Raw genomic sequence first — 22,645 nt, 5'->3', positions numbered from 1 at the left:
TAAAATGGAAATAGAAATATAGTAAGAGCCTAAGAGATATAATAAGATAATAAGAGCCTATATACAAAGTAAATGTAAAACTAAACATGTACGTGTAAACATATTCCACAGTAAGCACAATATTAGATTATTAGATGAAGTAGAAAGCTGCATAAAATAATAATACAAGCACAAGTAGCCTATTTCAAGTCACTATTTGAGTAAATGTATATATATCTTATATTTTAGCAGCTGCACCCTTTAAAGTGAGATTTCCCTGAGCTACAGATGTGCAGCTGCAGTACCAGCTGTCCGACCAGCAGAGGGCGTTAGAGATCCGCGCCTGCGACTGGAAACGAGGACTCTCTGAATCCTCCTTTTTTCTACACGAAATCACCCTCCGCTTCCTCTCTCACATTATTATCTCTTTATATATTAATTCCTTTTTATTCTCCCCCACCCACTGTGTGCTCGCCCCCCTCCCCTCTCCCTCTCTCCCTCTCTCTCTCTCTCTCCCTGCTGCTCTCAGATCAGCTGTAACCGGACGGATCTGCGCGTCTCCAGCTGTGTGTGGCTCCAGTCCCGCAGGCAGGGTCGGCCATGTTGTTGTGTGGGGGTTGATGTTAAGTTTAGTAGTAGGAAGTAGAAGCGACAAAGAGCTGGGACACTTCAGGATCTCACTTTTTCCTTTTTTTTTTCTCCCCTCCTCCTCCCCCCTTCCTCCATTAAAGCCCTGCCATGCCGCTGCTGGATCCATCCTCTCTGACAACAATGCCAGTCTCCTCCGCCGTGCGCACTCACCGTAACACCGCTTTGATTTAACTTCCAGCACTGAAACCTCACCACACTTACTCTGCTGGATGGATGAAGTGAGGATGAAGGCGGCTCGGTCCCGGTTGGAATAACTCGGATTTTTTTTTTTTTTCTTCTCCCCCTTTTTCCGGATCGGATTCAAGGTGGAGGAAGAAGAGGAGGAGGAGGGGAAAAAAAAGGAGAAAACACAAGAGGACGGACGAGGATTTGTGAAGGTACAAAAAAAAAAGAAATGAAACGGGGTCTTTGTCAGCAGGATTAGATAAGGATGGGCCGAAACGCGGCTGCTCGCCTGTCTGACCTGTCATCAACAAAGGAATGAAGCTCATGATACAGACAGACATGTACCTGTCTGTAGGTTTGTAGTCTGTGCTTTTATTTCCCCCTGCAAAAAAAACAACCCCGAGATCTGTACATCCAATCCTCAGATCCGTTTTTTCCAGTATCAGTGAATGTACAGCATGTGCTTAAAGTCCCACAGGGGTATCAGTGCAACCGTATGGGATAGCAGGTAAATACTTTAAAGTAGGGCAAGGTCACTGTGGCACAGATGTTTTACAGTGTAATAGCATTACAGCGATTTTAAATAGATGGTTTAATTCCTATAAATGTAACGCTTAACTTGGCATTAAAGGGATGTGGTAGCACAAAAAGGGTTAATAGTTCAAACTCAAATATAAAAAAATACACATTTAATTATGTTATATGTGTTTTTTTTATCATCTCTTATAGATAAATAGTCTATTTTTTTGTTTTTTTTACTGTAGTGAAGATTTTTCCTGCTTAATTTTCTTAATTTAACTTAATTTAAAGTGAAAAGTTGGCTCCAGTGACACCCAGACACAAGAGGCAAAAAGTGCCACCTCATCATTTTACATACCAAACCCAATCTTTGACTCATGCTGATTCAGATTTATTGTCAGACTGTTATGGAGGAGGAGGAGGAAGAGGAAGAGGAAGAGGAGGAGGTGGTTCAGGCCCTTTCGGTGATGCTGTCTGAATTCAAACTTACAGATTGAACAGCTGAGTCACAGCTTATGTGTCTTCCCCACTTTGTGCTGTTGCTTTATTCTTCTAGTTCTGCTCAGATGGCTGGATGGATGGATGGATTTGAGGGGGGGGTGTTGTCTTCTTTACCTGCTGCATAGTGTGTGACACTAACTCCTTAAAGCAAACTGACTGTTAACGCCGAAGAATACAGCTCATCCCGAGCAGCTCTGCACAAAATGTGACTGAATCATATGAATCCATATAAGGGCCGGGGGACACGGACATAGAGGAAGTAAAAGGGGAATACCGAGATTTCTAAGATATATGTTATTAAAATGAGGCACCGCTCCATAGACAGTGAGTGGAGGGTGACTTTGTTGACCCATAGGATGAGTTCTTGCACCCCAGGGAGGTTGAGTTCCTGTTCACGTCACCAGTTATAAGTTGTATTTAAATGTGACAGCTCGACTCAGGAGGCTTTTATCCAACTTTTTCTCTCCCGAGACCGACTCTTAAAACTCGACCCAGGATATGATTTGTTAAACAGAACGTGAAACGAGAGATTAGACGATTGTAACTGATAGCGGAAACACTGAATTTTAAAATAACATTGACAAAAAAACCGAACTATTATGTAATTGCAGATCCCCAAACAGCTTAATAAGGTCAGTGTCAAGCTGCGACACCAATCTGTTGTATGGGATCAGAGTGTCCTTATCAACAAAGTTACTATGCCATTTAATCTCTGTGGAGCAGCTGATTTATTTATCTCAAATTCACATTTTCTGTCTTTGTAGCTTTAGGAGAGACTGTTGCGAGTTCATAACTGCTGACTAAATGCTCCCGGAGCAAAGAATTAACATTTATAAATGTAATTCTCCTGAGAGGTGAAGCCCTTTGGCTTTGAACAAAGCAGCAAACCCACACCTGCTCCAGCAGCAGCAATACAAAACACTGGTTTCACTGGAAAGGATCGCAGGTCTGAGTGGATGAACAGCAGCTGTATGATCGGCCTTATTCTGCATCTAAATTATTTATCAGTTTCCCTAAAATAATTTTTTTGAGTTTTTTCTCCTTACATGTTTTATTTATGTTAAACCTTTATCAGTAGTTCACATACACGCGCATCTTAAGATGATCTTCTTATCGGCAGCCGGTACGTGATTGTGGGTTTGGATATATTTTGCCAGGAGAAAAGAGTCTAATCCAGGCTACCACTTCTACACTACGCTCTGTTAGATGTTGACGGTTCAAACACACAGCCCTTGTTTTATGTGCTGACAAACGGATGATTGTAGAAACACTTCCCAAAATAGCTCCCACTTACCCAAGGCTCAGGTGCCAGTGTTCAGGTATTCCCATAAGACCTGTTATTCTAGAAAACGTGTGATGTCAGTTCTTTGGCAGCACAATAACTCGCACGAGCACAACAAAATTTGTGATAATATTAACTCAGATTTCAAGACTCTCCAATCATTTCCACTGTATTTCATATTCCTCAAGTCTAACTCCTTTAAGTCTAATCTTTGCTTTTAAACTGCTTTAAGCCTCCGGAGCAGTTTACTCCGAGCAACAAGAACCCATCACAGTGTAAATCTCCCTATGAGCCATTTATTGACGTTTCTGTGGACGCTCTGTGGGCTTCACATCTGAAACATCACATGACATTCCTCCAGACCCAGTTTTTAACCCTTTGGCATAACAGGAATGTGGTAGATGGTGGCAGGCAGCATCTGTTGCCGATCTGAAGCCCAGTAAAGCTCCAGAGACCCTCCCTCCCCCCCTCTTTGTCTGCAGCCTCAGCGTCAGTCGCTCACAGCTGTCCGGCGAGACGAAGGTTTCACTCAGACCTGATGGATGATGGATGATGGATGATGGAGGAAGCTCGACTGCATGACTGATATCCGGCCAAATGTCAGCTTCATTAGAGTCTAGATAATCTAAACGCCAGGGGAGTGGAGAGCTTTTTGAATAAGAGAGATGCTAGAAGGACAATATATATTTTAGAATTAACAAGGTTTATTTTGCTAACACACTCGCTGAAAACTACTGTTGTAACTCTTCAGTTGGCAGCAGTGTTGTTTTTACTGTGAGGGAAGCTACGGTCGGGGCGAGCTGGAAGTCAGTCAGATTGGGGGATGCTGAGAGATTTTTCATTTAATGATGTCATACTAAATGCTATGCGACAAAGTAATACTCTGCCAAACCTCAAAAAGTAGAGCAAACCTCTAGTTACCAGATATATTTCACAATCTAGATCTACAACCAAACCACAGATCCTGTTGGCCTACATGTGTCACAGTACAGTGGCAGCAGTTACAGTTACGTTATGTACTCTGGATTGGACTCTGTCTGACCATGTGCCCTGACGTCTTTGGGTAGTTTGATTCAGTAGGACACTCTTAACTCCCCACAGTGTATTGGTGTAGGATAGATCCCACCTGCCTTGCTTTAACTGTGGTTGTTTCCATGTAATAGACTAATACACTATTCACAATAAATAGCAACAGCTAAAAAACATTGTTAAACTTCTTTCCAATCACAAATCCAAGCTACAAAAGAGAAAGTCAAAAGTTTGTCTGATGGTTTTTATTAGGCCCGCTCAGCACCCCTACTTCCTGTATCCATGCTTTTGAGAAGCTGTAGTCAGTCTATGATATTTTGGGATTTTATGAGCAAGCAAGCTACGCACATGTAAGTAAGCAGAGGTCAAATGAATAGTTCAAATACACGGCAATCATAGCTCCAGACTAGAGGTGGGCGATATATATCGTTTGCATAATATCGTCATTGTTGTTTTGACGATGTGCAAATTTCCATTATCGAGTATTTAAATGACTTCGACAAAACAATGAAACGCCCGCGGAAACTCCTCACATCCATTAATACACGGTGCAGCAGCGCGCTCTACAGCATGGCAGGATTCAGTCACACAACTAGTGGGCCTACGTGATCACGTGACCTCTCGCTAGCATCCTCCTTGCAACAGTTTAGCAGGCGTTGCGATGGTAGAGAGAAAATGCAAGCACCTCCAGTCCCTGAAGGTACCGGTACTTCTATGATTTAGTTCCGAGACGTGGGTCCTATGGGCTTCAGCGTTCAGAGCGCTAGCGCCTTCAGCGGTAAAAAGATGTCAGCGGAGACGTTTCTTTTAGCGCAGCGCTCAGAGCGCCTCATGTTGAAATCTGTTCAACTTTTAACACCGCTGGGCGCTCGGAAAATGAGTTTTGAGCTCTCTGAGCGCTGTAAACGCGTTTCGTGGACACAAGTCCAGCTCAGACAATTCTAATCACATTTTAAAGGATATCGACTGATTATCGTTATCGCCAAAATCCCAAAAAATATTGAGATATTATTTTTTGCCCATATCGCCCAGCCCTACTCCAGACGGGAACTATTGGGAAGAAAAGCTTGGACCAGGAGAACCCCTTTTCCACCAAACTCGCACTGGTTCTTCAACCGGTTTCATTCAGGATTCGACAACACTGTCTGTAGCTGAATAGGGTCAGCCCACGTCAGTCTTAATGGTCGTACTTGGAGACATATTTGGCAAGTGGTACATGGTGTAAAAAGCTTGAGAAACACCATATTACTTGATTCATAAACCACCGTTGCATTGCAGGTGAACTTCAGTAAAAGTGTATTAAAGCTAAAGGACTCTTTTTGTTTCCGACCACCAGGACTGTAAATGTAGATACCATGGTCCTCAAACACTGCAGCACTGTCAGCGTATTCAACTAAACTTTGTCTCTGCAGTCTTCTTTAAAATTCTGAACCATGACCCGCTGCAAGCTCCCAAACTTCATCATTCTAGCTATCAGGGAGCGTGAGAGAGAGAGAGAAAAAACTGAGCTCTCATCTGTCTTATCAGCATTTTGTGAAGCCTGTGTGGAATTCTCACACTGTGGTCGGAGTGGGGGGAAGGAAAGCGTAGGCAGGTCGCTGATAAGGAGAGTGCAGGTTAGAGTTATCACTGTAACAGAAGAATATGTAAAGTTTTGATTTCGTTGCTTGAGCACACAGAAGGGCCGGTTCGAATAGCTCAGATAAATGTTTTTCTCCCACAGCTGACGATGGAAACGATGTGTATTTGGTACAGAGCTCCCTCCGAGACTCTGCTGAAGGTTTCATAGAGGAATGCGTTGACTGAAATGAGGATTATATGAGCATAAAGCGGATAATAGTCGGCGTATGCTTCTGTAATAAGCCTTCAAACTACGTATGTTCTTGGTGGAAACTAGCAGGGGCAAGGGAGGTCGAGGGGCACAAGGAGCCTCAGATGTTCGTGGAGGACTCCGTCCCTCAGGGGGAACATCTGGAGCCTTCTAAAACATCAGCTAATACATTTAGGTTTTATGTTTGTTATATTCACTCTTTGGTTGTTTCAGCTTCTTAAATGTGAGCATTTGACACTTTTTTCATTGTAAATTTAATATCTGTGGGTTTTGGAGTCTAGGTAGGACAAAATAAGACATTCGATGTCACCTTGGGGTGTACAAAACAGGCATTTTTCACATTTTTCTGCTATTTTATGCCGAGGCTTTTTTAAGGCCTTTTTTAATACTTTCAAGTATTCATATGAAAGCAGGAAACTCACTGCCATAGATTGCTTTGTGTTAAACTAATCTTGCCAATTCCCCCCAAAAATAATAATAATCCTTTTCAAAGGGTCCATGAGCTGCTCTGTATATTCGTGTTCACCCTCCAATTCCAGCTGGGGTAGTTATCATGTTCCAGGCAGGTGTTGGCAAGTATCTGCTCTGCCCTTGAGCCAAACATTGAATCCCTTCCAGCTATTGGTTCGGTGGTAGCTGACGGATCAATCTGACCTGCCTTGGAGGAGGAAAACAAAGATAAAACTACTAAAAACTATAGAGAGAGACGAACATTTCAGGATAAAAATACACAAAAGATGAACAGTAGGAAATGAAGCAGTGATACAGAAAAGTTAATCAAGGTTTTCTGTGAACTTATGGTATTTCAAGTACTTGTATTCATTTTTCTGCAATTCACACTAAAGAAAAGGCCTCTGCCAGCACTGAATAAAAGAACACACATCTTTGTTATTAAGATTTCACAGCCATGTTGGCTTAAGAAAGATATTTTTTTTGTTGCCTGTAGTGGATCATCTCAAACAGTCTGTTCCAAATCACAATGCTTTGATTGAAGCTGAAAGAAAAGTCAAGCTTACTTTGTCCTCATTTCTATCTCTGTCTGTCAGAGAGGAGCCGCACTAAGACAATAGCACCACGCCTTTCCAATCAGATAGAGGAAGGAGCCTCGGTATATGCACGTTAGTATTTTGTGATGAGACGTAAACTCCCTCATTTAAACTCCTCACCTTCCTCTCTCATTGTCTTCTGTGTGGTTATAACTGGTGCAACTGGGAGTCCTCTCGAGGTTTGCATGCGATATGCTGTTGTAGGTCATGTTATCATCCTGGAGGCAGTGGGATGTTGTCCGCAATAAGAATAAGTTACTATAATTAGCAGCAAGGCAGATTTTCATTGTGGTTTCACGGCTCTGCTGTTCAGGAATGCTCTTGTGTTGTACTGAATAGATTTGAATGTAAAAGACATTTAAGATCCACTCTTGCTGAGTCTGTCTGATAAGTTTTTTCTTTATCTTTGTTGCCTTAAATGCCACCCAAGACACATTATTCCTGTTGCATCATCTTTCACCTCATCCAGGGTCACTGCGTTCTCACTTTTGTGTTGCAATCTGAAGTGTGGACAAAACCCATGGTGTCATTATGTGATGGCTGGCTGGTTTAACCAATGTGGCACTGATTGGTTTCTCTGGGCAAAGCCGGTCAGTATTGTATCATTGCAGCCAAGAGCCATCCAACAGAGATCCCTCTCAGATCTGAAACATATCTCACTGTTTGTGCTTTTCAGACGAAATATCGAAGGTCCGTGCAGGCCAAAAAAGACCATGTGCAGGTGACGTCTGGGGTCGGCACCGTTTCAGCTCCAGGCCCTGGTGGTCGCTCCTTTTTTTTTTTTTTTTTTTTTTTTTCTGTTATTATCCTCTTTGGGTAAATCCTCCATCCTCATAATCCTCCTAGTAGCTCAAGCTGGTAGAGCTGGCACTGTCTGCCTGGTTGCCCCCTCCCTCATTCACACAACCTGCTGTTTCCCTCTCTGTTTCTCTCTTAGACTAGACTCTAAATCATTGTCTTTATGCCCACATGGCCATTAATAGGAATTTTATCTAAGTTATTCTGTTGCTTTGCAGTGAAACATGCAATATATGTGCATCCTTTGACTGCAATTACCTATTGGAGCCTGTAGAATATGTTACTTAATGGAATCAATGTAGTCTCATGTTTATTTTAAAGGGTTTTATTTATTCATGGTTGCTCTTTGTCCACTTTGTCTACTCTTGCAGTAAAACAACTAACAAACCATACACCGTACTGGACAAATTGTGGCCTGATGATGGCACAAAGAAAAAGTCAGAGTATCTCCAAAGCCATTAGAATTTATCCTCTGGGGATGCTGAATATCTGTAGCAAGTTTCACAACAATCCATCTAATAGTCGTTGAGATATTTCAGTCTGGACCAAAGTGGTGACCAATAGGCCGACACTGCCATAGAGCCAGACTGCTAGCATGGCTAAAAACCAACAAATCCTCTCTGTTGTAAAGCTTTATCCAGCAAATGTTTGGTATTTTTCCACAGTAAATGACTAAACATATTGATTTTCATTATATAGTTTATATAGAGCGATGACAGGAAATGAGGAGAGAGAGATTACATGCATAAAAAGGTTGGATGTGAACCAGGGACTTTGCAGGTCCTGCTTGGCCCCTAAAACACTCCAACACCAGGGTCTGATTTTTTAAAACTTAGTTCAATCAACTAAGTGCATCATCATTAATCCTCACAGAAAAAGAAACATTATGCATAATTATTAAGCAAGCTTGACTTGGCTGAGATGGTACAGTACTGACAGGCTTTGCCCAGAGCTGAAGTGCTGTTTTATTTTGACATCCAGGGACTTGAATTCTCTTTAAAAGGCTTCATAAGTTCAGCTCAGTATTTGTGCAGTTATGATAATTTTGGAAGAGCGATGTCACTTTTATGAAACGGCTGATGCCTTATTTTTGGAAGGGAAAAACATCCTCACTTTAAAGTGCAAATATTCCTGGGACACCGTCCAGTATTTTATAGCGTTGTAAGTTCACTTCTGAGCCAACGAGCCAGGCTCTCGTCTGTCTGATGATGAAACACAAGCCCACCATAGTTGACTAAGCCGCTGAGTGGAGACCTCTGCTTTCCACGACACTAGTTTTGTTTCGGGGTTAAAGGAAAGTTTGGCTCGGAAAAAGTCTTTTTTCCATGCCAACATTCTCAGCATATTGGCTCCAGATCAAACATCTGCGATTAGATTTATTGGTATATTCCTTTGAAGACATTTTTTAAGAAATCTGTTTCATTTTGACACGTCTCCAGTGACTGACCACTCATAAAACGGTTTTGTAGAGGGCGACTGGTGCTCAGCACGATCTGTAACCTGCAATTTAACCGGTTGTACGGTTTTATTTGAGCAAAGTGTTCTGAATCTTTGGAAGGTTTCTGTGGTTTGTCCCCATTTTGTTGATTTCCTTGGCAGTTCAGCCGGAGAACTCGATGAACTCGCGATTGCGCCCCTCCTTCTCCGATGCAGAGAAATCCCTCCCACCTCGAGACATCAAGGCCACTGCTCCCAAATCAGTAAAAGGTGTATTATTGCTCTAGCAGATCCTCTTCTGTTCGCCGATGCATGATTTTGACCCTGTAATTCAATAAACGGCTGCCCTCGTCACTGCTGTCACCAACTGTGCCACACGGCTGCTCAGTAGCACGTGTTTGTTTAGTCTGCTTTCATACGCCACATCTTCCCCGCACTGAATAAAAGCTCCTATTTCGCTTCAATCCTCTATTGTTTTACTGTCTTGTAATGTGTCAGCGCCAATTAACCAAGTCTAACTCCTTGAGCAGCTGTTGTTCTTGGAGAATGAAAAACGTTCTGATCTCCCGAGCCCAGACTCCTTTATAAGCGTGTCTGATTGTCTCCACATTTTCCGGGCCTTCACCTCACAAAAGAATGCCTCAGTGTGACTCCAGCTAAATTACGTTAGGAGGAGGAATGACAACCACGCAGAAGGAGACACACCGATGTTTTAAATCTTATAGAGTGGTCAGGCTGAGGCGTGGACAGATTATGAGACAATGGGTCCCTTGGTACAGACGTGTTAAAGGCCCTCAAGCTCTCTAACGTTGGAGCGAGACACCCAGAACTGTTTCTGTAATGTTCTCTCAGACTCAAAGACACAAAAACAGCTTTACTTTTAGTCTGTTTTTGGTCGTTTTGTGTCTCTTTTTTTCCATTTTATGTCTCTTTGTGGACATTTCTATTTGTGGTCTTGAGTCTCTTAGTAGTTGGTTTATTTGTAGTTGTTTTTAGTCTCTTTGTGTTTATTTAGTTTCTCTTTACGGACATTTTAAGTTATTTTGTGGTCATTTTGTCTCTTTGTGGACATTTTTATGTTCTTTTGTGGTCTTTTTGCATTTCTTTATGGACATTTTAGGTCTCTTTGTGGACGTTTACAGCCACTTTGTTGTCATTTTGAGTCTGTAGTTGTTTTGCATCTCTTTGTTGAAATTTTTGCATCTCATTTGAATAACTTTCCAACAAGAAATATTGTCACTTCATACAGGGACTCTGGTTATTGAACCCCCTACCCATTCAGGTCCCTGGGCCTGCGCCCAGTAGGTCTGTTTAGTACTTCCTCCATGGGCTGAGGGTCCCAAAGAAAGGACCCTTTGAATGAAAAAGGTAGAAATGTATAACACAGAACTGATGCTGCCAAGAGTTGCTGTTTTTCACCATTTGAAGGCAGAATGGCTTTTGATTGGCTTTAATCTGTCATTTGTATGTAAACATTAAGTGATCTCTTTATGGAACAACAAAGACATGTAATAACAGAAGAAAGTGATAATCGCCATGTCCGTCCATTTTGCACTTGTCATACCTCAAACCATGCTTGCATCCACACGTTTGAGTCGTGTGTGCTTTGAGGTGGATTTAATGTTTTCCCATATGTCCCAGTTACCACATGGCTTAAAGTCTTAGCGTTTGCAACAACTAAATGATTCACATGTTAACATTACATTTTCATTTCATAACGCACGTTCCTACAGGCCTGATGTTTCAATCGTTAATCCTGAACCTCTCTTGGCCCTCAACTTTATTTATGTGCCATGAAGGCGAGTCATGAATCGGATGCTGTATTCGTCAATCTGCTGGCAGTAAGTTAACGGTTTTGAGTTGTGTCTGTCCACGCAGGGCGAGACGATGGGCTGCATAAAGAGCAAAGAGGACAAAGGCCCTACAATGAAGTATCGGCCAGAAAATTCCACGGTGTCAGACCCCAACGCCACTGCCACCACGCCTCACGTAGGTCACTACGGACCAGATCCCACCCAGCTGCAGCAGGGTCAGCCTCCCGCCTCCTCCTCAGGCTCTGGGGCTGTAAACTTTAACCACACCCTCACACCGTTTGGCGGCTCCTCGTCTGCCATGACTCCCTTTGGAGGTGCGTCGTCCTCCTTCTCTGGTCCCGTGTCCAACTCCTTCTCTGGCGCTGTCTCAAGTGAGTAGTGTTGTATTATAAGATGTATGTATGTACAATGCTGATAACGGTATCACTGCTCAGTATTCATATCCAGTACAGAGGTTTTTTTTAAAGCGTACCGCTGGGTTTTTATTTTTTAAATGTATTTTTCTTAGCTTCCAAGTGGCCACTTGTAATCTCTGTATTCTTCAATCTGCTTTCTGCAGTAGTATTCCCATAATGCTGTATGGTACTAAATCTTTAATACATTTTTTTATTTTACCATGGACGTGACTTGCTGCAGATGTGTAATCCATCATGTTTTTCATCATTTTAGTCATGCTAGTAGCTTGGCTATAGAGCTGGTGGTCAGCTGTTCCCCCCTTGGGAATAAATCCGACTGACTTTGGTAATCCCAAATACTATTTATATCACCAACGTGTGGTTGAAATTTGGGGTTTTGAGTGAAATGACTCGACAACTGTTGGATAGATTACCATGAAATTTGCTAAATATATCCATAGTACCCAAAGGATGAATCCTAATGACCAGTGATCCCCTGACGTTTCCTCTAGAAGGAACATCGGGTTGACATTTGTGGTTTGGAGTGAAATGTCTGGACAACTACTGGATGGGTTGAAATTTTATACATACATTTATGTCCCCCTTGGGATGAATTGTAATACATTTGGTTGGTTTATTACCTTTTCATCTAGCACCATCACTTAGTCGGACACTGGTTTATGAATAAACACTTACTTACTTACATTCCCATCACCTTCAGCTGTACTCTGTGTTTAGTGCTTATTATCAAACGTTTGCGTGCTAACATGCTAAACTAACTAAAAGATCATGGTAAAAAAAAAAAATACCTGCGCATACAACTGCAGAGGCACACTACAATAGGGACCAAAATATAAAAACTAGAAACTGTTAACTGCAAAATAAGTAGCCTCTAAAACACATACAAACGCATGCAGAGCAGAATGGTCAGCAGTAATGTAAAGTAAGAATTAGAAGAACAGTAAATGGGATAAAACATGCAAACATGCTTAACATTGAGCTTAACTTGATCAGCGGGCCGATCCAACATGTCGTGGTCACAGCTAATGCCTCAGTCATTGTTATTTCAACTGTTTAACACCGGTCCTGCTATCAGTTGTGATCACTACAAATGTGCCTGAGCAGCTTACAGTGATCCTGAGAGCACAGAGATGAGATTGAACCCTCCTGTTTAGGTGGGATTTGGGTTGTAATCCTCGACCATTTTGGATTATCTGATCTCAGAGGGAGGGGGGGGCGAAGGTGGCACTGCCATGGTGTTTGCTTTCTGCGGGAGATAATGGGATTACTGTTGACAGCATTGTTGTCAGCGGTGGGTATATGAATGTCATCTGTCTGCGAGTGTGGCTGCACAGTGGGCCGGCTGTTTTACAGGATGTTGGCACAGGACGGGAAGATGAGTTGACTTCTACCATGATTTACCGAACTCTTGCCTTATAATGTTTAATTTGAGTTCATGTTAACAGTTATTGCCAATAACATGTTTGATTATGACAGTTATGACCAGTCTTTTCAATTAAAAACTGGTTTGATATATTGACTTTCCTCTGGCTCGCGTCTGAGTGTCTGTCTAGTCACAGTCAGAGGAAGTACGCATTATAGAATTATAAGCCAATAGAAAACCAATAAAGTATGAGATCTCAGACGTTGGCGAGACAGATCTATCTTTAATTGGCCTTTAAACAGTCAAACATAAACAAACCTGTTGTGTCCTGATATGCCCCCCCCCCCCCCCACTGCAGTGTTTCTCAAATGGGCATACGTATTCCTCTAGGGGTACTTTGAAGTACTGCAGGGGGTTTGTGAGATAGTTTTTAAATGTTAATTAAAAAAATATCTGTCATGCATAATTCCTTATATTCAATATTCCTAATGGTTAACTGCAGTAAAACCTCACAGAAGAAGAAGACGAAGAAGGAGGCAACAAATCCAATAAACACAATCATGTTCACGATGATGTTTGTTCTCGGTGAGCCTGTTTCAGTATTGAACGACATACAAATTCAAGAAAATGGATTTGTGGTCGAACAGAGCAACAACACAGCTGAAAACAAATAAAGCAAAACGAGAGCCAACAAAAGCAGAAGAAACAGACTGCGCCAGGAAAAGAGCTTGATCGCTCCCCGCCTCGCTGCCACCGAGAATGACAAGGATCCTCAGTGAATCATGTTTCTCACTAAACTGTAAATGCAGCTTATCAAGAAGACGCAGTTCAGTGCAACTACAGTGTTTTTCATTTACAAGGTTGTTAAATAAATCAGACGCTGTGTCATTCCTCTCTATATATATGCGTTTATTCCCTTTAACAATCTTCTCGAGGCACTTATTCATCACACGTGGGTCTGTTTTTGTGTTTTCAGGTGGTGTTACGTTCTTTGTGGCCTTGTATGACTATGAAGCTCGAACATCAGATGATCTCTCATTTAAAAAAGGAGACCGCTTTCAGATCATCAACAATACGTAAGCGTGTTCTTAGTTTCCCTCTCAGTTTATGTTGAATTTATCTAAATATGTTTCCATGCAGGTAGTTCAGCAGCGATTACCAGATGCCTCTCTTTCACGCCGTAGTCCCGAACTGCACCTGTTACCTGGTGTATTTGTATTCTTGAATGAGTTTGATTGCAACTTGTTTCCTGATGCTGGCTTTCTGCACAGTGCCAGGGATCTTTTATTTGATTCATGCTCTGGCAGAGATGTCGCCTGAGGTTATAGCATTGTAATGTAAAGTAGATCAGTCTCATTCAGTCCCCATTGTGACAGTGTTTTCCAGTCCTGGATTCATATGTTGAGGCCCTTTTTCCAAATCTGGAGGTTTAAATGAATCCAGAACTTAAAAGTGAGGCTGATTTTAAACCATTAAAGCCTTAAATTATTAACCATTAACCATTATTACCTGGTTTTCACCCAGCCGTGTCAATCAAGGCAGGATGTGTGAGTACCAGGCCTTGGTTGACTGTTAAATGAACGAGTCATTTGTCTCACCTCTCCTGTGTCATTGTCCTCCTGCAGAGAAGGAGACTGGTGGGAGGCACGCTCCATCAACACGGGGAGGAAAGGCTACATCCCGAGCAATTATGTGGCCCCTGCTGACTCCATCCAGGCTGAAGAGTAAGGCCTTGTTGCTGCTTCTTATAACCTCATTATCCATGGCGACTGCATTAGGAGACTAATAACGCTAGCATGATCTCATCTCACGTGGTTTGCAGAAGTCCCAGTATTAACAGCTTCACAGCCCAGATGAAGCTTCATAATGGGATTTTGATGTTCTGAGCAACCACATCTAGTAAAGCTGTTACTGGTTTTCAACAGTCAGCTTCTCAGTCACCTCTTGCGTTTTGAGCTTGGCAGGTTTTGTTTTTTATGTATATGCTTTCTCTTGATAGGTGGTACTTTGGTAAAATGGGACGCAAAGATGCTGAGAGGTTGCTGCTGAATCCTGGGAACCATCGAGGAACTTTCCTGGTGCGAGAAAGTGAAACTACTAAAGGTAACCATCGCTTCTTCATAAACATTTTCTGCGTGGGCAATGTTAGCCTAGTAGCAGCTGGTGTCTGGTTCTTTGATTAAAAAGTCAAAGGTTAAAACCACTACAACTCCCAATGAGCATTTGGGAATTAAACGTCCAATCACAGAGCTCAAACTTGTGCTGCTAATGCCGCTAACGGTGTGCTACGAGTACACACATTATGCTTGATATAAACCTGACAATACATACAAGTTCACCTTCAGATTCTAGAGTTGACGGGGTTCCTTTCCATAGCAACTTCAGCTGAGGATTATGGGTGTTGTAGTTGTATTTAAACCACAAGTCGGGCAAGCAAACAAGATTTATGCAGACACAGGAGACATGTCAGCTGCTTTTTTCTGTTGTAATTGGTCATAAAATCAAAGTATTGGACGCATTTCCATTTTGACATGATGATGGCGTTAGATGAAAAGTCAGGGTAATCCCAAAAAGGTTGTTCTCTTAAATCTGCTCGTTTTTTAGTGGCATGGTTTTATAATTTTGGTTGGCATCAACATTACTAGTGCGGCTAAAAGACAAGACAATTACATTTATTGGGAGCTATCGGTGCAGTAGGCTGATCTTTTGTCTGACCTCTGCTTACAGTCAGTTTCTTGATCGAGCGCCTGTAAAGTTGTTGTGAATTTTGTTCCCTGGAGTATTTAAAATCAATTCTCCACACCAAACTGATGGGAGGAAGAATCTCTCCTCAGAAACGATGAGAGTTTCTATGTCGAGGAGAATATAAGACATCATTAAAAGACAACTGGGAATTTACAGTGGTAAAAAAAATAGTCACAGAACCAGCGTCTCATCCCACTTCGCAACTTATTCTGGCACCACTCGGTCCAATCATTGGCACTTTTGTGTAGCTGGATGAAGAACATTTCCCTCGTCTCCTCCAGGTGCTTATTCTCTCTCCATACGAGACTGGGATGAAGCCAAAGGAGACAACGTGAAACACTACAAGATCCGCAAGCTTGACAACGGGGGATACTACATCACCACACGAGCACAGTTTGACACATTACAGAAGCTTGTCAAACACTACACAGGTATGTGCTGTGTAATGTTTCCTTCTCGCTCTCCTTTTTCTGTCTTTACCCATTCATTATTCATCTCAGTCTTTCATCACACCTTAAAATTACTCTCAGTGGCACCCGCTGCTCTGTGCTACCTACAATAGGCCCCAGAGTGTTACCAAGAGAGATGAATAGCCTATAATTTTAATAACAATTGATGGTCTTGAGTGTCCCTACTCTTTTGCAGCCTGAGGAGGGTTGAGGTTAAAAATCTGTGATCCTACTTCATTTCAGTCAGACTCTGGAGAGGGTTTTGGTGTGTTAGAAAGCCACTTCATCTCATTTATATTTCATCAGAGTTAGTATAAGAGTACAAATTCATCCACATCAAATGGAATGAATTGATGCATGAAAGAGGACCGACTTTAAAACGCTGTATCCCGCTGGTTCAAAGACTCATGTGGGTGTGTGTGGCACTGCTGGGCGTAATGTAACGTTTTGATCTCCGCGTCTCGCTTTATCGCAGAGCACGCCGACGGGCTTTGCCACAGGCTGACCACCGTGTGTCCCACGGTCAAGCCTCAGACCCAGGGGCTTGCTAAAGACGCCTGGGAGATTCCCCGGGAGTCCTTGCGACTGGAGCTCAAACTGGGCCAGGGCTGCTTTGGAGAAGTCTGGATGGGTAAGAGCGAGACAGATAAGACACGCAGGAACATGTTTGGAAAATTCTTTCTGGTGTCATGTATTTGTTTAGCATTCAGTTGTAATCATCCAGATAGGGAAATGCAGACATTATGCGCATAAATCAAACACACACAAACACTCTGAAGCCTATATTTATTGTGTCTATATTTGTCCAAACTGGGGAATTATCCACTTCCTGCAGTTGCTTCCTCTGTTTGTTGTATTCTGTCTATCTCCAGAGGTCGTCTCACTCAGGAGGGCAGCTCCAGCCACATTTATTTGTTGCTTTGTGAACTGCGAGCTCGTATCCGCTCATCCCAGGGATTTTTTCACGAGGAGTGCATGCATGACAGCACATGTCTGAGCAATTACAAGACCTAATTAATGATATTGTCCTGCTCCCACCCCATTAACAACACTGATTACCCCTGCGGCTTGTGGGCTTTTCTCTCCCTATCTTTCTCTTTGCAGGCACATGGAACGGTACCACTAAGGTGGCCATTAAGACACTGAAGCCGGGCACCATGTCACCTGAGGCCTTCCTCCAAGAGGCCCAGATCATGAAGAAGCTCAGACACGACAAACTGGTGCCTCTTTACGCTGTGGTGTCCGAGGAGCCCATTTATATTGTCACAGAATACATGGCCAAAGGTACATGGCAGATACTTGACACATACCTGAAAAAACCTATAGCTCTATACTGGTATATTTGATTAGCAAATAAAATGATTTTCTGAGAACTCTTAGCCCTGGAGAATAACAAGACTCAGCTGTTTCCTGTTACATGACACTGATGAGATCTATTTTTAAAGGAAAGCAAAAACAACATTCAAGCCTCAGCCTGTAGACTTTTCAGGCACAAAATTGATCACGCAGCCTTGGTTTTTTTCTGACACGGCACTGATGTCAGCTATACGCATGGTGCTTTCCTTAAAGGAAAAATGTAAATTTTATGGGTGTTTTAATTAATATGCTGTACGGATTGAAAGTCCTTGAAAGTCCCTTGAGGTTCCCCAAGGCCCTGAATCTGGGATGTTTAATTGAAAACTGCAGTAGTTTTGTGGGAGGTTTTCATAGCTTCAGCTGCAGTGCGTTTTTTTTTTTCAGGCTTTTATGAGTAATTAGATTTATGTGTGTGTAAATGTTAACTCTATGACATTTGCCTCGCTGTGCTGCATGCATGTCTAAATGTCTGCAGTTTGCTGATCCACAGTTTTCTAGGATCTCACAGAGCGACGGCTGTAGTATTTTCCACAGTTCCTCTACTCTACTATTCATGCAGAAAATACTTAATCTGATCTGGCAATAAATGAGAAGATGTCACTATGAATCGCATACAAATTCACAGCTTTAGTTTAATATTCAGTTTAATTTTCCAACCAGGTGTGGCGAGGAAGGCGGGCTTAATTGAAAGATTTGACATTTCATATAGCAGCACATTGGTATGCAGGTGGAGTCACAGTCCTTTTATTGCTCCTACAGTATATCACGGCTGCATTTATGACTTCTCACTGTCGCTGTTTTTATAGGAAGCTTGCTCGACTTCCTCAAAGAGGGTGACGGCAAATTCCTGAAGCTTCCCCTGTTGGTGGACATGGCTGCACAGGTGAGACAAACCACAAATACCTGCTTTTTTGTTTCACGAGTGCATAATTCGTGTCAGTGAATTGTGCTTTTTAAGTTTTATTTTAAGCCTCAGATTTTAAAAAAAGAACGACAGCCTCGGGTAAACATGTCTTCCTCTCCCAGATTTGGCACACTTTGCTTTTGTTCTTTCGTTGTTAGCCTCGTCTTCATGCCTGACAGAGGGCTTGATGTTCTGAGCGCGAGAAGCTAAAAATTATTTGCTGGAGCGGCCGTCATGAGACGCTGTCAAATGTTTTCGCTTTTAGATCGCTGACGGTATGGCTTTCATCGAGAGGATGAACTACATCCACAGGGACCTGCGCGCTGCTAACATTCTCGTGGGCGACAACCTGGTGTGCAAGATCGCCGACTTTGGTCTGGCCAGGTTGATAGAGGACAATGAGTACACGGCAAGGCAAGGTGGGTACACACACACACACACACATGTAGACTGTGTGAGTCACAGGTGAAAGAGGTGTCAGGGTGGAAATGGATAGAGCAGTGACCTCACAGCAAGGACGACTCCCTGTTGTCTCCTATCATGGTGAATTAGGATAATAGTGGAAACCAGATGCTCCTGTTCAGTCTGATTAGTTGCGCTTTTCACACACTGGGAGAACTCATCTCACTCCCATGGGCTGGTCTCACCCAAATTACAAAAACAAATCTCACTTACCTGTAGTGGTGTCTAGCTATGTGGATTATTTTGGTCTTATATACCCACTTTTTCAGATTTCTGCCTCCAACCTAATTCAGTGGAGGTCTCACAAAACAGTACCGGACAACAAATTCAAATCTACAGATGTCAGTAATTTACATAGAGACTGCATCTTCACAGCAAGATTTGTGAATTATTTAGCATTACCAAAACATTGTTTCTGGAAAGACACGTTGATTAATTGCATTAGCATAATTTCATTCACCCCCCATTGTACTGGAGTGGTGGCAGAAATAAACCTGAGCACAAAACAAAGCTAGACAAAAAGGACCTGTATCCAATAAGCATTTATGGATCTGTATCCAGATTTGTATTTAATTTCATGAAAAACAAAAACAACTGTATCACCATCCTGGTTATAACTGTATGTTTGTGCATTTATTCCAGTGTATCTGCTTGGTTAGATACTGTGGCGTCTGTGGGAAATAACTGCTCACTGTTTTATAGATGTGGTAGTTCTGTGCTTATGTTTACTGATTTATTGCCTTTATATGATGACAAAGAAACATTTCCAAAGAGCATATTGTCTTGCTAGGACATGTGGAAATCCACTCTAGTGATTTAATGTGGGTGAACTGATCATTTAAACACAAGATCCTTAATAATGTCCTTTAAACTAAATTGTATCCCTTAAATCCAGAGTTCTCTCTGGGTGCATTTCTAAGCCTGCGTGAACGTGAATACCAAAACATGATGTGATCTTAATGATGTCATTGTGGGTCACTATGGCCATTGTGATTTCCGGGAAACAAGGGCTGAAATGAAGGCATACGCCCTCTAGTGGAATCACCTCACCCCTCTCCTCTCCATCACACACAGGAGCCAAATTCCCTATTAAATGGACGGCCCCGGAGGCTGCTCTGTACGGCCGCTTCACCATCAAATCAGACGTCTGGTCCTTTGGGATCTTACTCACCGAGCTTGTCACCAAAGGCAGAGTGCCCTACCCAGGTAAGTGACAGTGACATACCGGATGTGGAAAAAAAACAAAGCATCCAAGGTGGAGCGAGAGGGCGGTGATTCACGGTCGGAGTTATCAGCTTTCAGTCTGTCAGTAGACGTCAAGCCGGCGTGCTTGTTAATGTCGGAGGATGAAGTGAAGCTGTCTGACATTGTCTGTGCTGGTTGTTTATGCCTCTGCAGGGGTAACAGTGACATCCACACACACACACTGGTATCCCTGCACACACATACACACATTTGAGATTAGATGAGACCATCTGGTGGAGGACGATCAGGAGATTGAACACCACTCTTGTTTATAACCATCTGCCAGACTGATATTGCCCTGGGGAGCAGTGCCTGCAGTGTGCTGCACCACCTTCACACAGATCCACTTCCTTTCAAATGTAGCGCTGAAACAACTAATAGATGAGTTTATTGACAGAAAATGAATAAAACAAACAATTTGGATAGTTGATTTCAGTCACCATTTTGGGAAAAACATATAGTATATTCGCTTCCTTGCTGAAAACTAGATGAGAAGATCAATAAACTCTCATGCCTGGACACTAGATATGAAGCTACAGCTAACTTCTTACACTTTTGTACGTGATAATTATTAATGTTTAGAGATGCTGGTAGGTGGATATTGTTACCTTCAGACAGAGGCTAGCTGTTTCCCCCTGTTTCCAGTCTTTATGCTAAGCTAAGCAAACCGTCTCCTGGCTGTAGCTTCAAATTTGGTGAACAGATATGAGCGTCATCCATCCTCTCATTGAACTCTCTGCAAGAAAGCAAACAGAGTCAATTTCCCAATTTCTATTCTACTATTCACATCATTTATTAATCAAAAATAACAAATATTTTGCTTGTGAGGTAAGTCAATAAAGCCCTAATCTGATCTATTGTCTGGAAAACATATACATGAGCCCCTACGAGTTTCCTTACCTGACTGGTATTCCTCTATTTTCACTCTAGAAACCTAAAGAAAACTATTGAAAACTCTGACAGTCCTTTCTCACCCCCCCTCAGGCATGGTGAACCGTGAGGTACTGGAGCAGGTGGAGCGGGGCTACCGCATGCCCTGCCCCCAGGGATGCCCCGAGTCCCTGCACGAGATGATGAAGGTCTGCTGGAAGAAGGACCCGGACGAGAGGCCTACTTTCGAGTACCTCCAGTCCTTCCTGGAGGACTATTTCACCGCCACAGAGCCACAGTACCAGCCCGGAGAGAACCTATAGCCTGCCTGCTGCGTATCCCTACGCCTGGAAGCAGACTTGCTTAAAGACAAAGAAGACGTGAGCTCTTAATTAAGTCGCCTGGAAACCAACCAGTCGCATAAACCACTACCCATTCTTGATTTTTTATTTCTTTTAGCGTCCACCACCATTTCATTTTCATATTTTATTTGTTTTCATACTGGTACTATGGAAGTCTTAGCTGTGTGAAATGTGGGTTTTTATCACTATGTACAATAATGGCTGAGGTAAGAAAGAAACATTTCTGTTTATAAATACATGTTTTGATATAACACAGTGTGTTGCTGTGAAATAAGCTGTGATATGTAGCTGTGTTGAGAATGGCAGTCCAACTGTTATATATGGAGAGCTCATACTCCATTTGCCTCCAAATTATACTCTTTTGTGGTGAATTGGTAAATTATGCATCAAAACGATTAATTATTAACAGAGATAATATATTAAACTAATAGGGAGAAGCTCTCAGGGGACTGGTTCTCATTATCACAGTACATTTGACAGTTATTTAAAAAAGAAAATCCCACACAGCTTAACTTTAGTTCATCAGCTACAGTGCAATTCTTTTTATGTGTGTTACAAATGGGCGACTAGAGTGAGACTGTGACATGGTCTTTTATGCTTTTTTAATCTTTTACAATGCTTTTTTTTAAATATTCTTTTACGTTCCTTTGTTATCATACAAATTTACTCATATCACATGCACATGGTTTTATAGCTTCGTTTGAAGACTTTTTCCGTACTGTCCATCATCATCTTATAACAGTGCCATCATTCTTTCTGTCCCTCACTGCCCCGGGTTATATAATCACACTGTGATCACTGCAGCCACATGCTTACATAAAGACAGCCTGTGTAATGTGACAGTGAGTTAAACAGTGATGGAACTCGTGGACTTGTGGCTACTTGCCAGACCAAGAATGGCACTTCACGTGTGAAATGTCTGCCAAACCGAAGACACGGGATGATTTTAGTGGCTATAAAAACTCTTTCTAAAAGTGGAAATCATGAACAAAGCCGCCAAATAAGTTGGAAACAACCATTTTATCTTCTAAAATGTGACTGACCAAGAACTTGGGACTCTTTTTCGTGTTTATGTATCTAAGGTGGCTCTGTAAAGACCATTTATATTGCAACAATTACAGTTTTTTACAGTGATTTTATCTTTGCATATTGCTCCTGTGTGGACAGTATTATGATGGGAATAACACCAATTGACGCCTGAGCTTGTAAGGAAGGGCTTTGTATATTATAAAAATCCTCATTTTATAAGATTATTAATAAAACGAGCAAGATTGCAAAATATATTTGGGGAGGGAGGCAGTGGGTGCAGACTCATCTGAGTGAATTTGTACAATAAAGACGTGATTTTAAACAGTCCAGTATTGGGTTTTCTTTGTTTTGATTTGTCTCTTTAAATGTTCCAGGTGACTCATGTTTAAACC

General features: G+C 42.2%; 1 protein-coding gene across 2 annotated transcripts; it reads left to right on the top strand.

Moving 5' to 3' along the window:
* The first annotated feature begins 452 nt into the window (after positions 1 to 452).
* LOC127369501 (tyrosine-protein kinase yes) lies at positions 453 to 22,580 on the top strand. 2 transcript variants are annotated; one of them, XM_051410945.1, is made up of 12 exons: positions 453 to 1,007; positions 11,117 to 11,423; positions 13,808 to 13,907; positions 14,457 to 14,555; positions 14,831 to 14,934; positions 15,858 to 16,007; positions 16,501 to 16,656; positions 17,130 to 17,309; positions 18,188 to 18,264; positions 18,551 to 18,704; positions 19,822 to 19,953; positions 20,977 to 22,580. In XM_051410945.1, the coding sequence occupies exons 2-12, from the start codon at positions 11,126 to 11,128 to the stop codon at positions 21,183 to 21,185; spliced, it is 1,659 nt and encodes a 552-aa protein (XP_051266905.1). In that variant the 5' UTR covers positions 453 to 1,007; positions 11,117 to 11,125; the 3' UTR covers positions 21,186 to 22,580. The 2 variants fall into 2 exon arrangements, with proteins under 2 accessions (XP_051266905.1, XP_051266906.1); XM_051410946.1 differs by lacking the exon at positions 453 to 1,007 and adding an exon at positions 1,030 to 1,150.
* Positions 22,581 to 22,645: the final 65 nt, after the last annotated feature.

The sequence above is a fragment of the Dicentrarchus labrax genome, unplaced genomic scaffold, assembly GCF_905237075.1.
Source record: "Dicentrarchus labrax unplaced genomic scaffold, dlabrax2021, whole genome shotgun sequence".
NCBI lineage: Eukaryota > Metazoa > Chordata > Actinopteri > Moronidae > Dicentrarchus > Dicentrarchus labrax.
Note: the sequence above shows the minus strand (reverse complement) of the source record. Positions and strands in the feature narration are given on the sequence as shown.

Coding starts and splice junctions, on each gene's coding strand:
- LOC127369501 (XM_051410945.1), top strand. CDS start 11,126: ATGGGCTGCATAAAGAGCAAAGAGGACAAAGGCCCTACAATGAAGTAT. Junction 18,705..19,821: donor TGAGTACACGGCAAGGCAAG/GTGGGTACACAC, acceptor CATCACACACAG/GAGCCAAATTCCCTATTAAA. Junction 19,954..20,976: donor AGGCAGAGTGCCCTACCCAG/GTAAGTGACAGT, acceptor ACCCCCCCTCAG/GCATGGTGAACCGTGAGGTA.